Source organism: Macaca fascicularis, chromosome 12, assembly GCF_037993035.2.
Source record: "Macaca fascicularis isolate 582-1 chromosome 12, T2T-MFA8v1.1".
In the NCBI taxonomy this organism is placed as follows: domain Eukaryota; kingdom Metazoa; phylum Chordata; class Mammalia; order Primates; family Cercopithecidae; genus Macaca; species Macaca fascicularis.
In genome coordinates this window covers 23118197-23144258 of record NC_088386.1, presented here as the reverse complement: position 1 = coordinate 23144258, position 26062 = coordinate 23118197, and the positions used below count along the sequence as shown (strand labels likewise).

At 37.1% G+C, this 26062-nt stretch overlaps 1 protein-coding gene across 3 annotated transcripts in view; it reads right to left on the bottom strand.

Annotated features, from left to right (window-relative positions):
* Positions 1-26062, bottom strand: part of THSD7B (thrombospondin type 1 domain containing 7B) — a 907474-nt gene that overhangs the window by 400003 nt on the left and 481409 nt on the right. For all 3 annotated transcript variants that reach the window (XM_065525431.1, XM_074008583.1, XM_074008582.1), the window contains 2 exons: positions 9394-9523; positions 6045-6148 (listed from right to left, as the gene is read on the bottom strand). In XM_065525431.1, coding sequence (XP_065381503.1) covers positions 6045-6148; positions 9394-9523 — 234 coding nt within the window. The remainder of the gene's footprint in view (positions 1-6044; positions 6149-9393; positions 9524-26062) is intronic.

The following is a 26062-nucleotide window of genomic DNA, read 5'->3' as shown; positions in this document are numbered from 1 at the left end:
CAAAAGTTGGATGATGAGCTGATGGTGGGTAATATCTTTAACCTTCTCTCCATGAAGATACCATACTGAGGAGAACACTTTTAATCAGAAAATAAGACTACTCAGATACACAACACAAATAGTTTTCTCTGAATCCAACTCATGCAATCAACTTACTTGCCTTTGTTTTATATAAATATATACTTTATGTTATACATAGTGTTGGAAAATCATACAAATTAATCTTTTTTTTTTTTTTTTTGAGATCTTAGCTCACTGCAACTTCTGCCTCCCAGGTTCTAGAGATTCTTCTGCCTTAGCCTTCCGAGTAGTTGGGATTACAGGCACTGACCACCACACCCAGCTAATTTCTGTATTTTTAGTATAGATGGGGTTTCACCATGTTGGTCAGACTGGTCTCGAACTCCTGACTTCAGGCAATCCACCTGCCTCAGCCTCTCAGAGTGCTGTGATTACAGGCGGGAGCCACTGCGCCTGGCCATAAATCAATTCTTAATGATTCAATCACATATTGCAAGCCTTAGTGAAAGAGTAGATTATGAAATGTTATGTTAAATAAAGCATATCAGGCAAAAATGGTAAACACACACAAATATATGTTTCTTACGGATTTTCATTTTTAAATACCAGGTATTATTGCTGTATAATTAAGACTTTAGATCTCCATTATTTAACTTCTTCTGATTTCTAATTCCATTCACAACAAACAAACAAACAAGCAAAAACTAAAGGTAATCCACAACTAATGTTGAAAGCGAATTATTTTGCTCATTTTTTTTCCCCAGAAAAACATCTTTACTTTAAAGGGGTTCCCTGAATGCAAAGAAAAGCATACAGAATCTCCATCAAAACTATTGTGTAAGAAAACTGTGACAAAAACTAATTTAAAAAGAACAAAAAGATTTGACAGAGTTTAGAGATCTGACTCTTTTGGTCCACCTAAACACTGTTCAGTGAAAATAAACCAAAAAAGACTACAGATAGTTCAAAAGAGTCAACGATATCATAGACAAGATGATTTCGATCTCCAGTACCTACTCTGTATCCATTACAGGGCCATAATGTCAAGTCTGTCGCTGACAGAGTATACTCACGGGCTGATAAATGACCAGAAAGTTCTGTACAAAAGAAAAATACTGGAAAGTCCATTAAGTCAGCTTTAAAATAGTTACTGTGGATAGCAAAACAAAAAATCAGTCCCTAGCGAAATACACTCCACTTATAGAAATGACAGCATCTTGACTTTTCTCTCTCTCTTTTTTTAGTACTAAAGTTATAGCATTTTAAGAGCAGTTTCTACAAAACGTATTATTATGTTTAAATTTCTTCCTCTTATACTTTTATTTGCCATAAAATATAAGTCACCGTTAAAAAAATTATTCTGATAAAGCACAAGACTCTGGGCAGAAAGAATACTTGGGTCTCCTTGAAGTAGGAGACAACTAGGACAATGAAACTCAAAATGCCCATCTTCCTGGAGATGGTGTAGACGTTTAACTACAGTTATAACTCTATGTGCTTTTCTACCTTCTTGTTTTTCTTATTTTTTAACTGAAAAATTATTATACGAATGAAATCTTAACATGAACCAATTAAACAGGTCAGCAACCAACGCACAATGAAACAAAACAAGTGGTACTTCTGTTTCTGGCAGTCTAATGGCACACAAATCCTGAAATATCCTTTCAAATGAAAAAGACTAAAGCATACGATAATATATATATTTTCTGAATGTATTGCTGGGCTGGTCTGAAAGTAAGGAATCCATAACACCCAAAACAAAGTGAAAGTATGAGACCCTGCAAGGTAAACAAGAAAGACAAATTTCATCCCAAGGGTTTCTATTAAATCTTGAAGATCCCAGGTTTACTTTTATGGATTCATAATGCACAGAAGGAAAAAAAATATGAGGTTGGCTATGGAGAATCTTATAAAATTCCCACACTAGAAGCAATGGCAACTAACACTCACCCTTAGTGTTTAGGGATGAACTAGATAGAAATAAACTTGCTAGGCACAAGGTTTTGGCAAGACAACTTGCAATTCTAAAGCATAGCATTGGATAGCAAGAGAGGAGAATCCTTCACGAGAATGTATAACCTCAAGCTGGCCTTCCCATGACTTTATGGTCTAAGTTCAAACTCCCTCTGGGATACAAATAACTCAAAGACAAAATAAACTTTTCCAAATTGATAAAGGCTTTAAATCCTTGAATTAATTACATCTACAAAGATCCTTTTTGCAAATAAAGTCATATGTGCAGGTTATGATGATTAGCATGGGGACATGTATTTTTAGGAACCACAATCCATCCTATTAATATGCGTGAAGAAACAAGACCGTATCTGTTTAAACAAGCAAAAAATGCTGACCGCAGAAGCTTCTTCATACGGTATAAAACAGGCAGGTCCCTCCTCCTCCCTTCCCTCACCTAAATTTCCTTCCTGGACCTAGCTTTTTCAGCATTTTACAATGCATTTACTTAAATAATCCCTTAGAACATTGAATAGATCACTTCATTGCATTATTATTATTGTTTGAGCCACGGTCTTATTCTGTCACCCAGGCTGAAATGCAGTGGCATGATCACAGCTCACTGTAGCCTCAGCTGCCCAGGTTCGAACGATACTCCCACCTCAGCCTTCTGAGTAGCTGGGACTACAGGCATACATTACCATGTCTGGCTCATTTTTTAAAAATTTCTATTTTCATAGACACAGGGTCTTGCCATATTATCCAGGCTGGTCTTGAACTCTTGAGCTTACGGAATCCTCTCACCTCAGACTTCCAAAGTGCTGAGATTACAGGTGTGAACCATCACACCTGGCCAGATTATGTTAAAAAATAAATTTTTACCAAAGTAGTACATATTCATAGCATTGAAACTTGAATAATGATAAAACAAGTAATTACCCGACTCCTCACTTTGAGTCAATTATTTTTTACTGTTCTACAGTTTCTTCTAATGGGTACTTAATGTTTCTAAAAATATATCCATATACCTCCATTAGCCAATTCCTTAATGATAGGTGTTTTCTACTGTTGTCTTTTTGAGGACAACACCCCCCAGGTCCCTTCACTAAACTCTCAATACTGTTGAATCACATTCTTTGCTTAAATCCATAATTTAATGTTTTTGCTTTTATGACAATATATTCTTTATAGGTAAGCTGAAAAAGTATATTGTAACTATACCTTCTATCTACAACATTTTGTATTTCCTGAAATTCTTTCACTTTTATTTGCAGGCATTTCTATGAATCTGGATAAGTGCTTTTATACCTATGAAATGCTTCTCAGTGCAATTGTCCAGGTCAAACCTGACAAATCCTCTATTCTTTCTATTGTTTATGTTAAGACACCCCTCCTGACACTTTATAGGTCTCCTGCTCTCACCACATGAGCCTAGTGAACAACTCGAGGCCTGTGAACAGCAGTGGTCCATGAATTTCCCTTCTCTTTCTTCCTAGGAATGCCAATGTCCTCTCTTCTGGGGAGGATATCCAGTGTGCATCCTGATTTATTCATCTTTGATGAGGCATATACCCTATTTACTTCTCGACACAGGATGCTTTGAAGGTAAGCTTTTGGAGATTTTGTTTTCTGCAAACATTTTCATGTTATCCTAATAACTGAATGATAATTTAATATGGACTTCTTGGTTGAAAATATTCACATTTCACATTTAGAAGCTATTGCTCTATTTCCTTCCACTTTCCAGTTGATGTGAAAAGTCCTATAATCTTATTCAAGAACTCTGGGTGAGAGATCATGCTGTTTACTCTGGAAGCCTTTAGGGTAATGACTTTACCCCATGTGGTCTGAAATATCACAATGACAAGCCTTGATATGGGTCTTATTTAATCATTTCGGCTCCTTAATGAGTATTTTTTCTAGTATTATTTCTTTGGTACTTTTCTCCCCTTTATATTCTCATTTCTCTATCTTCAACTCTTAGCAGTTTAATGTTCAGAGGAAATCATAGTCTCATAATTCCTTATTCAGACATTCCTTTGATCCACCTGATTTCAGTCTAGCCCTGCATCTCCACCCACCTCTGCTTATTGTCCAGAGTCTAAAACCTCTCTGTTTCCCAGAGAATACATCTCCATGCTCCCACAAGAAAAAGAAAAGGTAGAAATCTGACTCAGTAGAGTGAAAAGTGAGGAACTTAAACAAGGAAGAACTTTGCTGCTCTTTCAGACTTTCAGAGCTCCAGTTTTTATCCTCAACTCCCAATACACACACACACACACTTGCACACTTCCTTCTGCAGAACGTGGAGAATGTGGTTTCTTCCTGGAGTTGTCCAGGATATATCATTTTATTTCCCTCCAGCTCCCACACCTTCACCCTTGCCAACACTTTGTTGTAATCTTGTTCTGCAAAGTACTTTACCATATCTCCATTTACTTTCCAAATTTATATATTATGATGTAGGTTACTGATGGCTCCTAATTTACCTGAAAGTAAGCTTACTGTATTCCTTGTTCTTTGGAGTGATTTTTAAAGGAGATTGATCTCACTGGAGATGTATTTAGTCTTATTGTTTTGTATTTTCCTTTTTGGTTCTTAATTTAAAGAAAAGATGGAGGTAGAAATGTCTTTCCTCCATAATCCTAAAATTGAAGACCCATCCTACTATGCTAAAAGTGCAACTTGCCCATCAACTAAACACCAGGATTGTTCTAATGCTGGTATCAAATTTAGAGAAAGTTCATTGCCTAATCTAAAGGACTATCAGGCATCCAGCTAGAAATGTTCATTTAAATTGAAATCCAAGGAGATTTCATATTCTAGAAAATATGAAATATCTTGCTTTTTATGTGATAATTCTACATCATTTACAAACAATATCCTTGCAGAATTTACTAAATGATTTTGTTTAGTATTGTAGTATCATAGAGTAACAAATTCAAGGTGCTATTTAAACTGTACACTACATAGAGTTGCCACTTTTTAATAGGGCTCCATCCATGGAGTAGATATTGGTGATTTGGATATTCTGTAACAATTTCTCAGCAGAAAGTAGGCAAAAATCTTAAAATAACAATATCATATTATTACAATAATTTAGTGATATATAAAAGTAAAATGTCTTAAGAAAGTGATTCATTCTTATAATTTACACAAAGTCACTGTAGATCCCCACAGAAGTCTTAAATCAAACTACCTGACCAATCAATTTCATCTACCAATTTTTTGACAGTGGTATTATTTCCAAAGGATGACCTATGTAACAAAACAAGAAACTTAATTCTAAATATGCCTTGTAAAAGAACATTAATTATGAAACCAGTATACTTTGATTGATTCTACAAGGTCTAATTTTGCCACATACATCCCTTTAGTGACAAAGTGGTCAGATTTGGAGAAAAATGCGCTTCATATCAAGCTTCATATAATTGGCACCTAGATTATGAATGAAATAGAAAAGTGAGCAGTCTGATGATTCTCTGAGTACTTTTCAGAGATTTCCCACACCTTCTAGACATTGATGATAAAAGGAAGTTCTACTCAGGTCCAGAAGCTTATTCATATGTCTTCCAGAAATTTTAATACTTCCTTTGTATGCATTTGACATATGAGATATGAGTATGTATATGACAATTATATTTAAGCAAGATCCTATGATCATTAAGATTAGTCAATTCATTCAGTTATTCTTTCATTCATCAACAAATATTTAATTAGCACCAAAAAATCTAAAGTATACAGACAGTTGAATTTAATCTTGATATAACCTTCATTCACAGATACCAGGTAATATCTAATATGTATTTGGAATATGAGCATTGGTGTATGCTATGACTGAGAACAGAATTTGCTTATATTTCTTTAGTCCTTAGGTACACTAACTGGTTACAGTTAATCTAATATAAAATGTTAATTATGCCAAAATCTATTTATATTCAACATCAATAAATATAAATAATTCAAGCCAATAATATCACAATTAATTCAAGTATACAAATAAGCAACACATACGAGTTACATAATATTAACTTATGTATTAATAAAAAACTATGTAAAAATCATCTTACCTCTTGTTTGTAACCCCTTTCCACAGGCTTCACTGCTGCCCATTATTCCCTGCCGGACAGACTCTGGCACTAAGATGCAAGGGCTCCATTTCTGTAGCTTCCACCTGTGATTACCAAAAACAATGGACTAGAAACTTCACTGTGATCAACATGCAGAAGAAATACTTAGATATGTTTCAAGTTCAAAAAAACATAAAGACAGCAATTCAATAAAACTGGATGTGAAACCAATGTCATAAAACCAAGCCTTGGCAAGCACTAGAATGACAATAGTCCATTCTACCCCAGATTCATGATTTAGGCACTAATTCAATGTTTTTGAATTGGTCCTGTGGCTAATGAGAAAAAACTGAATTTGGATATTTTGCACATAAACTTTGGTTAATATAGAAAGTGGCAATAATAAACATTAGAGGCATAGATCAGTCTAGAGGGTCTAGTTCTTTATGCACTTAAAATTGTTTCAAAAAAAAAATACAAGAAAAAAAAGAGAGTGAGAAAATCCCTATGTCCCATTGGTGTGTTAGAGAATCAAGGTTTGAACATCCGTAAGCTTGAGGTACAAACTTCACATTAATCTTCTGCTTCAAAATTTTTATAAGCTTGAGGTACAAACCTTCACACTTAATCCGCTGCTTCCATTTATAAGGTGTTCCCAAGGTCTTCTGAAGTAAATCAAACATCTCAATAGGTTATAGAGTAAAAGAACGGGCACCATGGACCTATCTTATCCGATAGTTCATCTTAGGAAAGAGGAATGGACCTGCCGTTGATAAAATACCATGATTTCTAGTCCTCAGAGGATACAATCTTAAAGGCAATCTTCTCACTTTCTACTGGCTTTTCTTTCTCAGGTCAACAAAACTCTCTTTTTATGACTCACAGGGCAGATGATGACTTGTGTCCTTAAATCTGTCTCTTCACAACATTCCAGAAAATTCAAACCCTAAGTATAACTACAGATCCTGCTCTTTCACTTAGTACATTTTAACCCTTTTCATATGAGCCAATACCTCTGATAAAAGAACTACTTCAAAAAAGGAAAGAGAAACATGAAGCAAAACATCATTGACCTCATTCAAGTGGCCTTCATAATGGGAATAGCTGAAGAGTTGGGGAAAAAAAATCAGGAAACAGCTAAACAGGAAACCTGTTACATTTAAAGAAATCATCTATTAATTTTAAATTGTTATAAATTTACTTTATACATGAACAGACACATTCCACATGAATCCAAGATATAGAAGCCAAAAGGTAAGGGATTTTAGTCCAACTTTTGAACTAAAATATGTCGTTCATTCATTAAATTTCCTTAAATTGAGTTTACATAGGCTTTCTTGACCAAAGTGAGATTGAGGAGTTCAATGTCTTTTACCTTGGTGAATAGACTGAAATGGAGGAAAGAAATTTTTGGAATTCCTTTATTAAACTTTCAATTTTAGGATAATAAATCCAGGCTCAGAGAGGTTAAATGATTTGTCCCAGGCTGCGCAAGTCAGGACAGGCCAGTTGCCAGTCCTGTCTCTGGATATTCAGCCACATCCTCTTGGCAACATCTTATTGCCAATTCTACATAGGGATAAAGGTGCCCATGCTGTCTTATCTACTGAATATATTGAGAGAAGTTCAAATACACATGACAGATTAAATAGGCATTTTGATTCTGTTTTAATTTGGTAAACATGTGAATATATCACCTTAATGGAGTCAGAAAGAAGAATCAGAAGAGAATGATAAAATCCTATCTTAACTCACTTCCTAAGACAACTTCCTCCCTAACATAGCAATAAAGGGGAAAGCAAAATCTAAATTGGAACTACATTGCTCAAAATTCAAGGATGTTTCATGAAGGAGCAGAGATTCATGCTGATAACTTGGATACATTTTGAACTACGCATCAGGAAAAATGGCACAATGATCCAATTCATACACAGTAGAACTGATTTTTGGGGAACAAGGCAGGAGGTCATTGATAGCAACTAGCTCAAACACAAGTAGCTAAATTGAAAGGCAATGAGAGAGTAAAATGAGTGGACAAAGAAATAGAAGATCCCACTAATAGTTTTTTGATTTTGTCTGATTATAACAACCCTGGGTTCATAAAAACGTCTAATAATATTTGATTTGGCTATTTTTTTTCATTTGGATACTTTCCTTGAGAGCTCTTGCTGGGCTCAGAAGTTTCAATATTTAGACATTGTACAAAAGGATGAATATTGACAGTGTTTCCACAATGGCCCTGTGGTTAATGAGAAAAAAATAGGAGTCTGGGCATGTTCCCAGTGTTTATTTACATCCTCCCAAAACTGGTCATCGGATAAAAACAATGAAAGTACAGGATGATAAAATCAATAGTAATTTAGACTTCTTCAACAATATCTTTCTTCTTTAAAAAAAAAAAGGAAATAAGTTGTATTCTCTCAAATAATTAGCCCTCGAATTTCACAGCTTTTAGTTTCTCAAATAATTAGCAGAAACATGGGACATTTTTGCTGAAGGCATTTTTAAGTGTGCTGATAAAACCCATATTTTTTTTAAGACCATGGATTATTTTCACAAATCAGTAAAACCCCACAGAGATTGAATTTAATCCCAATACACTTTAAAGTAGCATTTCAATCAGATTTAAAACTGTCAGGTGTTAAAAGGGGGGAAGCTTGTGAGTAAGCAAAGAAACCTCAAGTATTATTTTTATAAATAGTAATCACTAATTTGCCAAGAGGGAATATACAGGGAACATACATAGTTTAAAAGTTATTCATCTTCTTTTTGTAATAAAAAATTTTATCCGTAAGTTAAACTTTTTTTTTTCTAATTGAATGGTTTCTGAAACTGTGTATCACAAAAATTGAGAGCCAAAAACATTTTTAATTAAAATAAACAAGGGAGTACAAATTTGCTCTTAATTCTTGACTAAAGATGTTAGGATGAGAATAATAGAATGAAGGTAAGTTGCCTCCTGCGCGCGCGCGCGCGTGTGTGTGTGTGTGTGTGTGTGTGTGGTGTGTGTATTCCTTCTCCCAGCCCCCAGATAACAACCGTAACAACCTCATCCTGAACCTCTTTCGAACACGATCCTGAAAATGGATTGCTTGGTGGCATAAGTCAAGCAGCTCACTTACAGTCAAACATGCTTCCTTTCCCCTCTGTTAATTAGACTTTCATATTCTCTACTCCTCCCAAATATGTTCCAGATAAGAGGGTAAGAATATTAAAGTATTTGAAGATATGTAAATCCCAGATCCCCTCTTACTTCTTATTTTTCACCAAACGACCGTATATTATATGAAAGAAAATAGGTTATAATTTGTAGTAGGTCTAATGATAATTTTAAAAGATAACTACTTACCGATATATAGGACACAAGGAGACATCTTCACACTCTCTCTCCTCATATAAGGTATCTGGGCATTCCTGGCCTCCATTGGCTGCTTCTTGGATGATGATTCTGTATCGAGACTGTTTTATTGTGGCATTTCCTGAAGTAAACGAAAAAGAAAATTAAATACTGCCCTTTTATGTTGATGCAGATCAAAATCCAGGTAGCAACTGAGAGACAGATAAAGTAAGCACATGTGGAAAGTCAACCTGGGAATGAAAATAACAAGCAAAGACCAGGAGTGAACACTCCATCTTACTTTTATGAAATAAACACACAATACTTAACAATGGTAATTTCAAATATAATTATTTCTCACTGTCTTAATATGTTTAATTATAATCTACCTTACCAATGGCATGAAAGTTTTTTGACATGATCAGAGGGGCCCCAGAAGCCCTCTTTGATCTCCAAACAACAGCTGAAATCACTGGTGTTTTATTATTAGCAACTCAGTCTCTTGAGTAAGGGATTTCTCCATCCAGGCCACTTTTTATAGTGCAAACAAAACACACCTATAATAATTAATATATTAGTAACCAATTTATGGATATTAGTTTATTAGATTTCTTATTCTCTATAACCTCATAACCTTATAACCATATGTATATAATTGGAATTTAGGGAAGAGGCACTAAAATTGGGAAAGAACAAAATATTGTTTACTTCAGGGTTTTGCTGAGAAGTAGAAGTATTAATAGGAACATCAACAAAAAAAAACAATTGATGTTCACTTTAATGTGTTGAGGCACTCATTTCACAATCTTTAGATGCCTTCTGAATCAACATCAACAACAAAAATCAATTATCATTAAAGTGCTTAGCAACTATTTCAATTACTATGTGGAAGATAGACTATTGGCACTATAAATACAGACACAAATCTCTGACCTACAGAACTTACAATTAAGCAAGAAGAAAAGGGGCAGACATATACACAACTAGTTAGAAGACATTGCAGTGTGAGCAGTGTCAGAGAGTGACACAGGGTTAGGTGGGTATAGAAGAAACAGAAATCATTTTAGAATTTGGCAACCAAAGAGGGTTCATGAAGTAGACAGATTTTTATCTGCTTTGAGGGCCTTGATGGTTAAATAGAAAAAAATCATATATATATATATATATATATATGAATGAAATCATATATATGCATATATATATGAATGAAATCATATATATGCATATATATATGAATGAAATCATATATATGCATATATATATGAATGAAATCATATATATGCATATATATATGAATGAAATCATATATATGCATATATATATGAATGAAACCATTCAGGCCAGGGAAACACTTTGAAGAAAGGCACTGAGATGTAAGAATGCAAGGCATTTATTTACAAAGACAGACATGTAATTAACTACACTCAGAAGGAAGGTATGTGAGTATGGCTCTGGGTGTGAGCACATGGGGAGGTGGGAGAGAGGGAGGAGTACAGTGAGGGTTTTAAAGAATGGAGAGAAAAGACAGTGTAGGCAAAGATGGAATCAACTGGTAGGTTTGGTACAAATAATGGACCTACCCATATCAAGATGTTAACTTACAGAAAGCCAGCACAATGAAATAAGAATTTATTAAAATTATATATGCATTTAAAAAAAATCATGAATACTAGAAGACTCACAGTGAGAAGCAACTCACCCACTATGAAAGCTTCCTTACTCTCTGTCTTCCTTTTCAGAAGGAACACTTTCAACTGCTTCTGTATTTAATTTTTCTATGGTTACCTCCAAATCTATAAATACTATGCTTATGTCATTACTTCTTGATTTATGAACTTCAGACATTATGTATTGACTTTCTGCAGTAATTGCCAATTTACTTTGTACCATCTTTCAATCTTTGATAATGATGTTGCTATTTTTATGCCTCTACTGGTTACTTAATAATCCATATTTTTTTAAGTCCTACCCCTCACTCCTGTCCTCCATCAGACCAGTCACCACAACTTGGCATAGTCCTCTTGGGTAGAGGAGCTTTCTCCCTGCCACCACCCACCTTCCTGCTACATTAGGTCATGGCTCCCAATGTCGTGTCATCAATTTCTCTACTTTTTGGTCTTACCCATTAGTGTTCTGTCATCCATAAAGATCTCCCCTCCACTAATGGTCCTCTCCTTTTGTTTTTGAGAAGGAATTAGGGCTTTGAAAATTCCTTTCCTATCATTTTAAATGAGATTCTCAGAAGGAGGAGAGACCAACAACTTCGCACATCTCGTGACTTTGAACTAGAAGTTAAGGAGATGTACAGGATCTTTTCAATCTGTTCCCCAAGATCCCCTTTGTCCTGCTTTAACCTGCTTTATACCCATAGGTGGGCTGCATTGGTGGCCCCCTGCCTTATTGGCTTCTTTTTGGCCTTTGCCAATGAGGCGATGGGACACACAAAAGAAAAGAAAAAAAGGGCAAGTGAAGAGACAGAGAGATGAAGGTATTTATTCCACCAGATTCCATCCTCTGTATTGCCTCAAGTTGTCTCCTTACCTCTAATGAAAGCCACAGTTCCTATGGAGTGGCATTTGCTTATAGCTATTAAATACTTTTCTTTCATTCCACTAAATGTTTCTCCCTCCATCAACTTTACGGCTCTTAACTTTCACTAGCCCAGGTACTAAACCATCATACCCTGTAAGTCTACCTTAACACTTCCTATTCCTTTGTAAATAGTCCCTTCATTAAATCTTCCTCAGTTGCCCCATTTGAGTGGGCTACCTCTTTCCTGGCAGAACACGCCAATAAAGTCAAAGGAGAGATGCTGCTATTTGAAAGACTAGATGCTGTAATTGGCCCCTTTTTAAATGTAGTTAAGGTTATGTGAGGAGTTTAGAAATAGACGCTTAAAAAGAAAAAGAGGGTTGCCAAGACAGGTCTGCCTCATAATAATATAAAAAGCTATCTTTATTTGGGTGGGAACAATCTTTTGTAAATAATTATGCCTTTGGAAAAAGTCTCTTTGCCTACTCCCAATTAATGCCAATTATATTGTACTATCTCTGTTTAGCCTATACTGTACTGTTTAGCTTTAGAATGTTTACTTGAGTGTAGGTTTGTGTGTATGTGTGCTTTGTCCAAATACTATCTTAGGAGTTTGTAAATAAAGATTGAAAACAATAGAAAAAAAAGAAAGGAATGCCTTCACCTCACATGGAGAGAGAAACCCTAAGGGAGACTACATATACAGCATGGATCCATACTTCTCCCTTTACACTAAACATGCACATGTACACACCATACACACACGATACACACTCACACACTGAGGTAGTCTGCCTTTATGGTGTGACTCCAGGTAAAATAATCTAAAGTTTGAGAATAATAGTTGCATTGACTTTCATGCCCTACAGATATTCGGGTGGAGGTTGAAAAGGATGGATCCTCCAGTGAAAATCAACATTTAGTATCGAAGTAACATTTTCCAGAGGAGAAACTGATTCCCACTGTGCATAAGTGAAGAAAAATGTATGCCTTTGGAGAGAGAGAGAGTTAAGGGATGATCTTGAGCTAGGGAAACAACACCAGAGATGTGTGAACTACCTGTTAAGAGTCTTTCTTTCTTTTTCTTTTTCTTTTGCTCTCTCTCTCTCTCTCTGTATTTCCTTGAACTTTGCAATGGACATATTTAGCAATCAATTTTAAAGAATTTTCCTCTCCTTATGATGTAAATGCCTCAAATTATGGTCAAACCTATAGCAGAATCCTTTACACACAACAGACTTAAGTGACGTTGTGGGAAGCTCAAGGGCAGGCAGTGTACACTTGGGATAGAACAGTCAATGATTTTCCCATTTTTGTCTGAGGCATTTAAATCACAGCAACTCCAACTTGAATAGGGGCTGGGTAAAATAAGGCTGAGGCCTACCGGGCTTCATTCCCAGATGATTAAGGTATTCTAAGTCACAGGATGAGATTGGAGGTCAGCATAAGATATAGGTCATAAAGACCTTGCTGATAAAATGGGCTACAGTAAAGAAGCCAGCTAAATCCCATCAAAACCAAGATGGCCACAAGAGAAACCTCTGGTCATCCTCACTGCTACCCTCCAACCAGCTCCATGACAGTTTACAGATGCCATGGCAACATCAGGAAGTTATCCTACATGGTCTAAAAGGGAAGGCATGAATAATCCCCACCTTGTTGAGCATATCATCAGGAAATAACCATAAAAATGGGCAACCATCAGCCCTCAGGGCTGCTCTGTCTACGAAGTAGTCATTCTTTTATTCCTTTACTTTCTTAATAAACTTGCTTTCATTGTACTCTATGGACTTGTCCTGAATTCTTTCTTGCACGAGATTTCAATGATAGACTGCATTATGAAAATATGGCACATATACACCATGGAATACTATGCAGCCATAAAAAAGGATCAGTTCATGTCCTTTGCAGGGACATGGATGAAGCTGGAAACCATCATTCTCAGCAAACTAACACAAGGACAGAAAACTAAATACCACATGTTCTCACTCATAGGTGAGAACTGAACAATGAGAACACTTGGACATGGGGCGGGGAACATCACACACCAGGGCCTGTGGAGGGGTGGGGGGCTGGGGGAGGGATAGCATGAGGAGAAATACCTAATGTAAACTACGAGTTGATGGGTGCAGCAAACCAACATGGCACATGTATACCTATGTAACAGACCTGCACGTTGTGCACATGTACCCTAGAGTTTAAAGTAAATAAATAACATAAAATAAAATAAAGAATTATCTCTTACGGTCTGGATCCATATCCCTTTCCTGTAAAAATTTCACTTCATTTTGAAGCCCACATGAGGGCTGTATCAAGGGAGAACAATAATTCCAGAAATCCAAAAGGTAACCAGCAACAAAAGAAGTAGAGTCTGAGGCAGCCCCCAGTATCATGATTTGAAGCCAGGTAAGAGAAGATGGGGAAAGGCCAAGTAGTAGCTCTAAGAGTGATGTCAAACAACACCTCCTTTTCCATTGAATACTGAAGAAAAAGTGATTTGGGGAAGTAGCTATAGAGAGGGGAGGATAGTGGCTTTGCCACTGGACTACATTTAGATCACCTACGTGTGTAAAACATATTAAATGTTTCTAGGAATTACCATCTTAATCTATGTCAGATCCACGTCTGGGCATTTTATGTATGCATATGCTACCTTATTTTATTATTATCACTTCTTATAATTATTCCCTTTTTACAGGTAAGAAAATGGAGGGTGGAAGAAGTAAATAATTTCCCAAAAATCACCTAGCTAGAGTTAAAACTGTACTAGGCAGACATTTAGGCCCATGATATTTCCACTAAAATAGACTTTATAGTATGATGAAGGAAAAGAGGGAGCATTCGGGGGTGGGGGTGTGAGGGGAAATAGTTTACGTCACTGTCCTTCTGTTATTCTAAAGGAATACTTATTCCCTTCTAAGCAATTTTTCAATAGCACTCGCTTACAGAAGATTTCAGTGTTAAAAAAGTGCCATGTTTGTAAGCTTTTGTGAGTGATGTTTCCAACCTCATTAGGCCTATGAAAAATAACAATAAATTAAAGTGCCTGTTTGCCAACATGAACAATTGCTCAAGCATGATTATGACTAATAACTAGTTTAAATTCAGTTTTGATTTATGCATATTTTATCATCACTAAGTCATCAGGTATAATTAAACTTGCTATTAATTATAGTCAAAAGAAGTAACATTTAGAGAAGATGGTGACTTAAAGATTAAGAAACATATTTACCATAGAAAGCACATGAATGGGCTACAAACATTGAGAGATGTTTATAGATTCTTCGTGAAGGTCTACACTCGTCTTTTCCAGAAAGATGAAAGAGAGAAGAAATGAGTATGTAAAGAGACCCGTTGGGTCATTTGCAGCTAGGTAGGCTGGGGCACATCACACTGAATTCATGTCATGAATGCTGAGCCCTGATGTCAGGGTTATTCGATTAATGAGTTAAAATAAAGGACTGACTCACTAAGTTTGCAACTAATCTAAAATGTAAGAGTAGGGGGACAGCAAGTAGGTAGTAGAACAGGAGTGGACATAGGCACTGGCTGATAGGAGAGGCAGGGTTGGAGACGAACGTGTGGCCAGGAAATTGGGGGCACTGCTAGAGGCAACCATAGGTGCAGAGTAGATGAAGGATAGTCACGTACCAGCAGCGCGTGGTAGTTAATCCAGCAGCAACCTGCAGAATTCTAATAGATTTTAAAAATTAACCTTCAGGGGTTTCCCTTGTTTCTCAAATATTCTTATTACTCATTAAACATCAGTGGTCTATTATGCTTCACAGCACCACTACTGTTCCAGGCCTACCACTTTATAACTCCTGGTTCTCACCCTGAAGTTCTCTTTCCTTCTCTTCACTTATATATACAACTCACCACTCAAAAACAAAACTGAACCCATCCTGGTGATTCCTCTCTCACAAAGATTGAAGCAAAAGGATGACACCAATGCTTTTGAAGATTAATATCACATTAACAGTCTCACATTAAATACTTCCTAGGGTTGAGTTGCAACCCTAACACCTGTTAGACTTCAGGTTATTTCTTTGACCTTGCTAAGCCTCAACTTCCTAAGTTGTAAAACAGGCCAGCTAAGTTTCTAGTTCTTATAACTGCTAGGAGGATTACATGAGATACTGCACGTGAAGCGTGTACACATTGCCACGTACAAGGAATTTTCTCTAGCATAATGGGAGTTCATGAAAGAAAAGAAAGATTTTAAAAAATAGAAGAAAAGTTTCAATAGTTAAATTTTCTGTAATTTAGACAGAGAGAGAAAAAAAAAGTGACAATCCAGCTTTCCATTCGGAACTGAGTCTCATTCCTGTTTTGTACATCTAGGAGCAGACAACGAATGGCTTAAAACCATTCCATGTTCCTGGTAAATTAAACTACAATTGCAAGGCAATTAGTACCTACAACTATGTTCTCATATTATTGGAGAGGAATGGCTAGGATGGTCAAACATCCTGCTCTCTCAGGGCAATTTTAGCTAATACCTATTATCCTAGCTTAAATAATAATAACTCCTCCATTCACTCTCATAAATGTCTTGGTTTGTATGAAACATTATATGATCATTCAAAGACTATCACCCCCATGTGCATGTATAATAAGAAACATGTACATTTTATTTCTAATTCCAGCATAGGATTGCATTTCAAATGTGTGGAAAAAGTAGACTGACTGCACTGCTATTCTTAATATTATCTACTCAACAGGATCACTGGACCTTTTTATTTCTCGATACAGAATTCTGCTGGCATGGTTCAAACATTCGAAGAAGGCTGTTTTGTGTCCCTCAACAAACTTGTTTGTGAAACACTGAATTAAAATTTAATGGGAAGAGAGTATAAGGCTTACCTCAAAATAACCATAGCTACTCTATATGTGTTACTATAACAGAAACATCACAAATGGATGCTATAAAACTGAAAAGACTTAGCATTTATTCAAAAATGAGCATTAATATGAGGGGAAAACAACTTGGACTTGGAAAAAATTCCAAATTGTCATTGAGAAGGCTGGGCGCAGTGGCTCATGCCTGTAATCCCAGCACTTTGGGAGGCTGAGGTGGGTGGATCACGAGGTCAGGAGATTGAGACCACCCTGGTTGACAAGGTGAAATCCTGTCTCTACTAAAAATACACAAAATTAGTCAGACGTGGTGGCGGGTGCCTGTAGTCCCGGCTACTCAGGAGGCTGAGGCAGGAGAATGGCATGAACCTGGAGGCAGAGCTTGCAGTGAGCCGAGATTGTGCCACTGCACTCCAGCCTGGGTAACAGGGAGAGACTCCATCTCAAAAAAAAAAAAAAGCAAAAAACAAAAAACAAAAAGAAGGCTGTTTCTAAGTCAATACTAGTGACAGACAAAGATGGTAGTACAATATTAGGCAGCTTGTTTATTCACCTTTAAATCTGTGACTCTGAGTTATCAGAGTGAAGCATTTACCATATACAGTGTTGTCATCATTAATAAATATTTGTGAGGTACCTGCTATATGTAGGCAACTCAACTAGGTGCTGGTGTTATGCTGAAATGTACATACATGCATTATTAAATCTACCCAGTGCAGCAGAAGTAAAACTTGACAGATAGATAATAACGTAAAAGATCTCTTTAGTTTTATAGGAGTTCAGAAATGATAATATGAACTTTGTATTTATTATCCAAATCCATCAATGTTCTCTCTTTGTTCAAGGAGAAATGCAGGCTTAAGTGGTTAAAAAAAATGCAATGCCCTAGTAGAACTATGAATAGGAAGGTTTTATATACTTCCTTCCTATCCATCTTGGTGTTCCGTATATAGAGCAGATACATCAACAGCAGCATGTTCCCCTAAAATTCCCTCCCAGCTTAAATCTTGAAGTACTTCAAAATGAACACTGAGCTAAAGACTGTATCTATCTATATATAAATGAAATTAGGCAAAATTGCAAAGCTTTTCTGCTAAACTTTCCAGGAATGTTAAAAATAAGCTTCAGAATATCCATATACTTCTTTCATTTTGAAATACTGCCTGAAAAAAATGTACTCTATATTCTTAAATTTTTATAATCATCATTCATTTTGCAACAGAAGCCAAATTCAATGGATCTGACAACAGACAAGACCTTCAGGGCTCTGATTTCTAATCCCAGCTCATTACTGAATTGCTATATGACCTTGGGCAAGGCACTTAACCTTTCAGAACTTCAATTTTCTTACTTGTCCTATGTGGGTAATACTGCTGAGACAATTCACAGGACAGCTGCTAGGAATGCTTAATTAAGCGGGATTTAACTTTTTTCAAATGCTATATATATGTGTATGTGTATACACATATATTTATATATATATATATATAGTGAACTTGAAATTTTTTATATGAAAGCCCTTTGTATAGACTTAAGAAAGAGCAATTCATGTTTATATCTGCATAAACTATCCAGGATAAGAGTCAAGGCAAAAACAAACTTCCTGTAGTAGACACAACACACAGAAACCCAGGGCATAGTTCTAAATTTCCAGGGACTCCTTCCAATATCCTCGGCTTTCTATCCCCAACCACTGCTGTTCTTAAAACACCTCCAATTTAGAGAGAACTAATCTTATCAAACAGTGATCCACTTTGAGTCTGCCCTTCCTTAGTCTCTACATATCACAACTGAAGTCATCCATAGCTGATCTCCTTGTGTTTAATTCCAGCTGCATATCAGAATCTCAGGGATGCTTTCTCAAATTCCTAGTGCCCCACCCTCCTCTCAGAAAGCCAAACCAATTAAATGACCATCCCTGATGGGTGCAGCTCAAGTATTAGCATGTTTTAAAAAATTCCCAGGGAGGAGAACCACCAATTTAGCACAATTAAAGCAGAGTTTCTTATGCATCCAATATGTAAAACAGGAAAAAGACCATACAGCATGCTTAACCAAGCAATAGAAAACAAATGAACACTAGCTAAACCACTACTGCTCTCAACCCGTTTAAAAAACGCGACCTGCCCTCTAGCTAAAGTCCATCATAATGGGTATAATTGGAAATGTGCAGTATAAACAAGGAAGGTTAATAACAACATCTATACTGATAAGTTGTACTTGTCTTTTCTTCCTGTCAATGTGTTATGAAATGACAGGGATTTATTTATTTATTTATTTCCCAAATCCTGACCCCTTTCATTTTAGCAGAGGAAGTGACTGCAGGTGCTTGCTATAACAGGGTCCCCTAATGTGTTGCATTCCATCAGCATTAAGACTGAAATACACTGAAACACCATACTACGTGGGATACAGACAGGTTTGGACGGGTACAAATGTCATCGAAGATATAAGCTGAAAAAATACTGCTGGAATTGAAGCTGAAAATGCTGTCTTCATTGTTAGGCATGAATATTGAACTACATATCTGAAAACTGCTTTAAAACAATTCATGTTGCCCTACTCTATAAATGCTTTATGTCCTTAAGAATGCTATTCAGGCCGACCATTGTGCTGATAGCTTGAGAGAGAAGCTAGCAGAGTGAGGACACGACTCAGAAAGGGCACAGATAGCACCACTAGGTCCCTGCATCCTCAGCTCTTACAGGACGGTGAAATGTATCACTGGACCACTTGCTGTTAGGGAGTTGGCCATGTTCTGCCCATCACTCACTATTGCTCAAACACAAAACTCCTGGGCTTTTTTTTTTTTTCTTTCTGACAAACTTTTCTCAATGTCCCTTCCATGATGGGTCTATATGGAAACTGTCAGGTCTCCGAGCCCAAGCCAAGCCATCGCATCCCCTGTGACTTGCATGTATACGCCCAGATGGCCTGAAATAACTGAAGAATCACAATAGAAGTGAAAATGCCCTGCCCCCGCCTTAACTGATGACATTCCACCACAAAAGAAGTGAAAATGGCCAGTCCTTGCCTTAAGTGATGACATTACCTTGTGAAAATCTTTTTCCTGCCTCATCCTGGCTCAAAAAGCTCCCCCACTGAGCACCTTGTGACCCCTACTCCTGCCCGCCAGAGAATAACCCCCCTTTGACTATAATTTTCCTTTACCTACACAAATCCTATAAAACGGCCCGACCCTTATCTCCCTTCGCTGACTCTATTTTTGGACTCAGCCCACCTGCACCCAGGTGATTAAAAAGCTTTATTGCTCACACAAAGCCTGCTTGGTGGTCTCTTCATATGGATGCTCATGATAGAAACATTGGTTTTCCTAAATGTTAAGGTGAGGGAAATTACTCAGACATTAAATATCAGTTGTGATATTAAAATTTTTGTTTTGGAGGTGTTTGTAAAACATGACTAAGGTCGAGACCACAGTGAAACCCCGTCTCTACTAAAAATACAAAAAATTAGCCGGGCGCGGTGGCGGGCGCCTGTAGTCCCAGCTACTCAGGAGGCTGAGGCAGGAGAATGGCGTAAACCCAGGAGGCGGAGCTTGCAGTGAGCCGAGATCGCGCCACTGCACTCCAGCCTGGGCGACAGAGCGAGACTCCGTCTCAAAAAACAAAAAACAAAAAACAAACAAACAAAAACATGACTAAGGGAAAATAACTCTGTGAATACAAACTAATTAAAATTAGGCTTTTCATTTTTAACCATAAATTTTAGCACAAGGTAGACAAACACTCTTAATTACCTCTTTTATGCATAAGGTACATGTTAATGCTTGTATTGCTGTCATTACTTTTGCAGTGTCAACATGGTCACTAGCGTTCAAAATTTCTCTTTTGGCTTTGTATTGATGAAATAATGTGACTTTTTAGAATCAGTAAACCTGGAGCCCAAGGTCTGTAAACCTAGAAAAATTACTTCTCTCTCAGTACCTCAAAGAGCAATAATAAGAACACTTTATTTGAGGGCTTTGAAGAAGAATAATCAGGTAATGAAATATCAAGTAGCTAGTTCAGGGTTTGGCATCTAGTCAGCATGTAAAAATGTTAGTTGGGAGACAGGTTAGCGTGCAGGAGAGGTTAAACTTATTTCTTCTTTCTTCTTCTAGATGACCCCTGTACTTCCTTTGAGACTGAGCAGAGGGTCACCACTTTCAAGAAGTTTTTTCCACCCTCACCTAAGCAGCCCTCTTCTCATGTTCCTAAACCTCCACAAAGAACTCTGTTGCATCCCGTTGTCTTTTTGACTACCTGTCTTTGAACAGTGAGCCTGTCTAGGTCTTACTGTAGTGCTTAAAGCCTAGTAAGGGCCAGGCGAGGTGGCTTACACCTATAATCTCAGCACTTTGCAAAGCTGAGGTGGCAGGATTGCTGAAGCCCACGAGTTTGAGACTAGCCTAGGCAACATAGCAAGACCCCCATAGCTACAAAACACAAGTACATAAAAATAAAATAAAATAAACCTGGTAGGCATTAATAAATAATTGTTGAACAAATAAAAGAATGAATGAGTGAAAAAAAAATGACTGAATTACCATATAGTCATTTAAAACACATCTTTCTTCTGAATGAGAAGATGGAGACATTAGTTTCCAATATAGGAAACTGCATGTCTAGAGAACCTCTCCTGAAAGATTTGTTTATTTATTTATTTATTGAGACAGGGTCTCACTCTGTCACCTAGGCTGGAGTGCAGTGGCAAGATCATAACTCACTACACCTCAACTTTCTAGGCTCAAGCAATCCTCCCACCTCGGCCTCCAGAGTAGCTGGGACTACAGAAGTGTGGCACTGCACCTGCCTAATTATTATTTGTTTTTTGTAGGACAAGGTTGCCCTTTGTTGTCCAGGCTCATCTCCAACTCCAGGGCTCAAGGAATCCTCCCACCTTGGCCTCCCAAAGTGCTGGAATTACAGGCATGAACTACCATGCCTGGCCAATTTTTACCTTTTTAAGAAATGTTTAAACAAATCAAATGAACCCAGAGTTCACATATGCCAGCTTCCATAACCATCAGTATATGACCTACCTTGTTTCATCTATACCCATGCCACACATGACGCAGATTACTTTAAAAAAATTCAGAAAGCACAGTATTTACATGCAAATATTTCAGAATATATTTAAAAGACAATAACTTTTTAAAACTTTTTAATATCAGAGTAATATACATACTTATACAAATTCTCTTAAAATATTAATGAATACCCAACCATTACTTGTGCTATAATTTGTTGATATGTCCTGTAAGTTTCTTCTCCTTTTATTTTTGTTTCCCTTTCAATTCACTTTGAAATGTTTTTAAAGTGTTTTATAAATCCATGCCTAAAAAAGCATTAAAGTCAGGAGACAGTTTGGAGCACTGGCCCTTGGGAAAATTTCTCCATCACTGATGGTGAGAGCCTGGGATTTACTTGATAAGAGAAATCAGGAAAGAGGAGTCAAAATCTACAATCTCCAACACACACACACACACACACACACAAACACATGCACACACAAATAAAGAAAGCCCAAGATGAGAACTATTTATAGGTGCTTTGAGTTCTAGAAGAAGAATATTGAAATATTCTAAGGAGAGGATACCATTCTAGAAATTGAAGCTATGACCAAACAAAATAAATTATTCCTGACTTCAAGGACTTTTCATTCTAGTAGAGGGAGAAAGGCAATTTGAAAATAAATAAGCTAAACATTTAGTGTTTCATATAGTAATTAAATACTGTGCAAAAAAATACTGTGCCAAGCAGCAAAAGAAACTAGCATCAGAGTGAACAGGCAACATACAGAATGGGAGAAAATTTTTGCAATCTACCCAACTGACAAAAGTCTAATATCCAGAATCTACAAGGAATGTAAACAAATTTAGAAGAAAAAAAACAACCCCATCAAAAAGTGGGCAAAGGATATAAACAGACCCTTGTCAAAAGGACATTTATATGGCCAACAAACATATAAAAAAAGCTCATCATCACTAATCATTAGAGAAATGCAAATCAAAACCATAATCAGATATCACCTCATGCCAGTCAGAATGGCAATTATTAAAGTCAAGAAACATAGATACTGGCTAGGCTGTGGATAGGAATGCTTTTACACTGTTGGTGGGAGTGTAAACTAGTTCAACCATTGTGTAAAACAGTGTGGTGATTCCTTAAGGATCTAGAACCAGAAATACCATTTGACCCAGCAATCTCATTACTGGGTATATACCCAAAGGATTATACATCATTCTACTATAAAGACACACGCACATGTATGTTTATCACAGCACTATTTACACTAGCAAAGACTTGGAAACAACCCAAATGCCCATCAATGATAGACTGGTGAAAGAAAATGTGGCACATATACACCACGGAATACTATGCAGTCATAAAAAGGAATGAGATCATGTCCTTTGCAGGGACATGGATGAAGCCAGAAGTCATCACTCTTAGCAAACTAACACAGGAACAGAAGACCAACACCACATGTTCTCACTCATAAGTGGGAGTTGAACAAAGAGAACCCATGGACACAGGGAGGGGAACAACATGCACCGGGGCCTGTCGGGGGGTGGGGGGGACATGGGAAGGAGAGCATTAGGACAAATACCTAATGAATGTGGGGCTTAAAACCTAGATGATGGGTTGATAGGTTCAGCAAACCACCATGGCACATGTATACCTACGTAACAAACCTGCACATTCTGCACATGTATCCTGGAACTTAAAATAAAAAAAGAAATACTGTGCAGAAAAAAAAATTTTAAAAGGAGCATGGTATGCGTGCCTGTGTGTCTTTCCATGTGTGCCTGTGATGGGTAGGGGGCAGGGGAGTGGTGGCAGGAGAGAAGGTTTTGTAATTTTAAATTTCAAAATCTTCAATGAGAAGGGAATATTTGAGTAAGAACTTGAAGGAGGTAGGGGGTCATCTAATGTAGTATCTTGGGAAGGACAAGTCAAGGCAGAGCTGATAGATATTATGCGCCAAGGCCCAGAGTCAAATTCCAGACAGAGCAACAGCAGAGGTGTGGCTGGATCATTGAGAGAAAATGAGAGGAAAAGCGGGCCACTTCCGCCCGCCCCCCCCCCCCCCACACAATTGGATTTCTACCTGGAACCATATTAAAAATAAATTAGTAAAGACTTTGATGTAAAAATTTCAGAAGAAAAATATAGGCTAATATCTTTGTATTTTTAGGATAAAAAAGGATTTTAAAACATAAAAAAATAAAAGCCATAACGTAGTTGGATAAATTCAACTACATTAAAATTAAGCATTTCTCTTCCCCAAATGACAAGCTTCATTCCGAATGGGGATAATTTTACTACATGTAACCACAAAAGTTTAATATGGAGAATATAATCTTCAAAACAATAAGAAAAACAATTCAACCACGTGAGTCACTTACCAAGTGCTTTATGTGAATCAACTCACTCAGTCCTCATAAGAATCTGTAACAATTACTCTTGTCATTCCCATTCTGCAGGTAAGAAACTGGAGACACAGAGAGCTTCTGTTCCTCATGCAAGGTCCCAGTAAGTGGTTGAGAGGGTTTGGAACCCAAGCAATCTGGGTCCAGAGTGTGCATTCTGCTTTGCTGGCTGTCACAAAAATGAACCTCTCCCTGGTCCTATTCCCTCCAGTTCTTAGATGTTCTCAGCTGAAGAAATGCAATCCAGTAAAATAATCTGGGTTAATGGCAACTCTTCCCAGAAATTAAAACTCAAAGCCAGTTAGGATCTTGGCCTGTAGAGAAAGGCAATAAAGACTGGGGCCAGCATCATGGATGGGCAGGTGATCTGTGCAGGCTCAGGGGTGGTTTAGAGCTCTGTGACAACAGTCCTGAAATTCTCAATAATTTTTTGAACACTGAACTCCACATTTTCCAATTTTGCACAGGACCCTCATATTTTGTCACTGATCCTGATAAGAAGAGATGGGAACGTGGGGACTTTGTGAGATACCCTGGATCTTTGGAACCATTTTACTCCTTGAAAGCTTACACGCAGGAGAGGTGGCTAAAAAGGATGTGTGCCTTGCTGAAATCCAGCCAATTGCTTACTATTGTTTCTATTAAATCCCCTGAGCAGGGAAGAGTGTTTGCATAATCATCTAGTTATGTGAATTACACAGGATGAATGGAAGAAAAATTGAGTGCACTCCAGGTCATGAAGACATACTATTAAACAATATTGAGTTATGATAATTCGTATGCTTATCTACTGCTATGGTTTCAATATTTGCCCCCTCCAAAACTCATGGCAAACGTGAATCTCCTATGTGGCAGAAGTGAGAGGTGGCTCCTTTAAGAGGTGACTGGATTTTATTTATGGATTCATGGGATTATGGATCATGGGAATGGGACCGTTGGCTTTATAATCTGACAAAGCAAGACCTAAGCTCACACGATCAGCCCTTCATCGTGTGATGCCCTGTGTCACCTTGGGACTCTGCAGACTTTCCACGAGCAAGAGGGCTCTCACCAAATGCACACCCTTAACCTTAAACTACCCAGCCTCCAGAACTGTAAGAAATAAATTTTGTTTCTTTATAAGTTACCCGGTTTCAAGTATTTTGTTATAAGTAACAGAAAACAGATGAAGATAACTTCAATTCCCCTTTTCTATTCAAGAACATATTTTCCTCATTTCTTGCCCAGATAATTGAATGGTCCCCTAATTTTTGCACTGGTTTCCAATGTCATCTCACCTCATTATTTCCTATCCTATTTTCTTTTCCTAAAACATAAATGTGATTTTTATCACACCTATGGTTAAAATTTAAATTCCACCAGAATTCCAGATAAGATACAAACTCTGTAGAAGGTCTTCACGAGCGGGTACCTGCATATCTCTTTATTTCTTATCATTCTCCCATATGGGTTGTGTATCTCAAGCATCATTAGCCACCTGTAATTCATTCAATTACAAAGTACCCTCACACAGCCAAGCTTCTGCACACCTATCTCCTCTGCTACTTACTACTTGTAAACATCTATCCCATGTTGACCTGGTAACTCCTGATCTACTCAATTTCACCTTCTCAGTCACATCCTCCCCAATCACAGGACTCCCTTCTCTCTGGCTCCATAACTTCCTATACCCATTCCTGTTATGCAAAAACAGTGTTTGCATGCCTGAATTTCTATTTGAGTGCTCCGTGATAAAAGTAACCTCATTTTATTCATCTTAATGTAACTAGCAGTCAGCATAAATCTTGGTATATAGTAAGCCCTAGAAAAAGGTTTACTGACTCATCCATTATCATTCATTGAACAAATATTTAA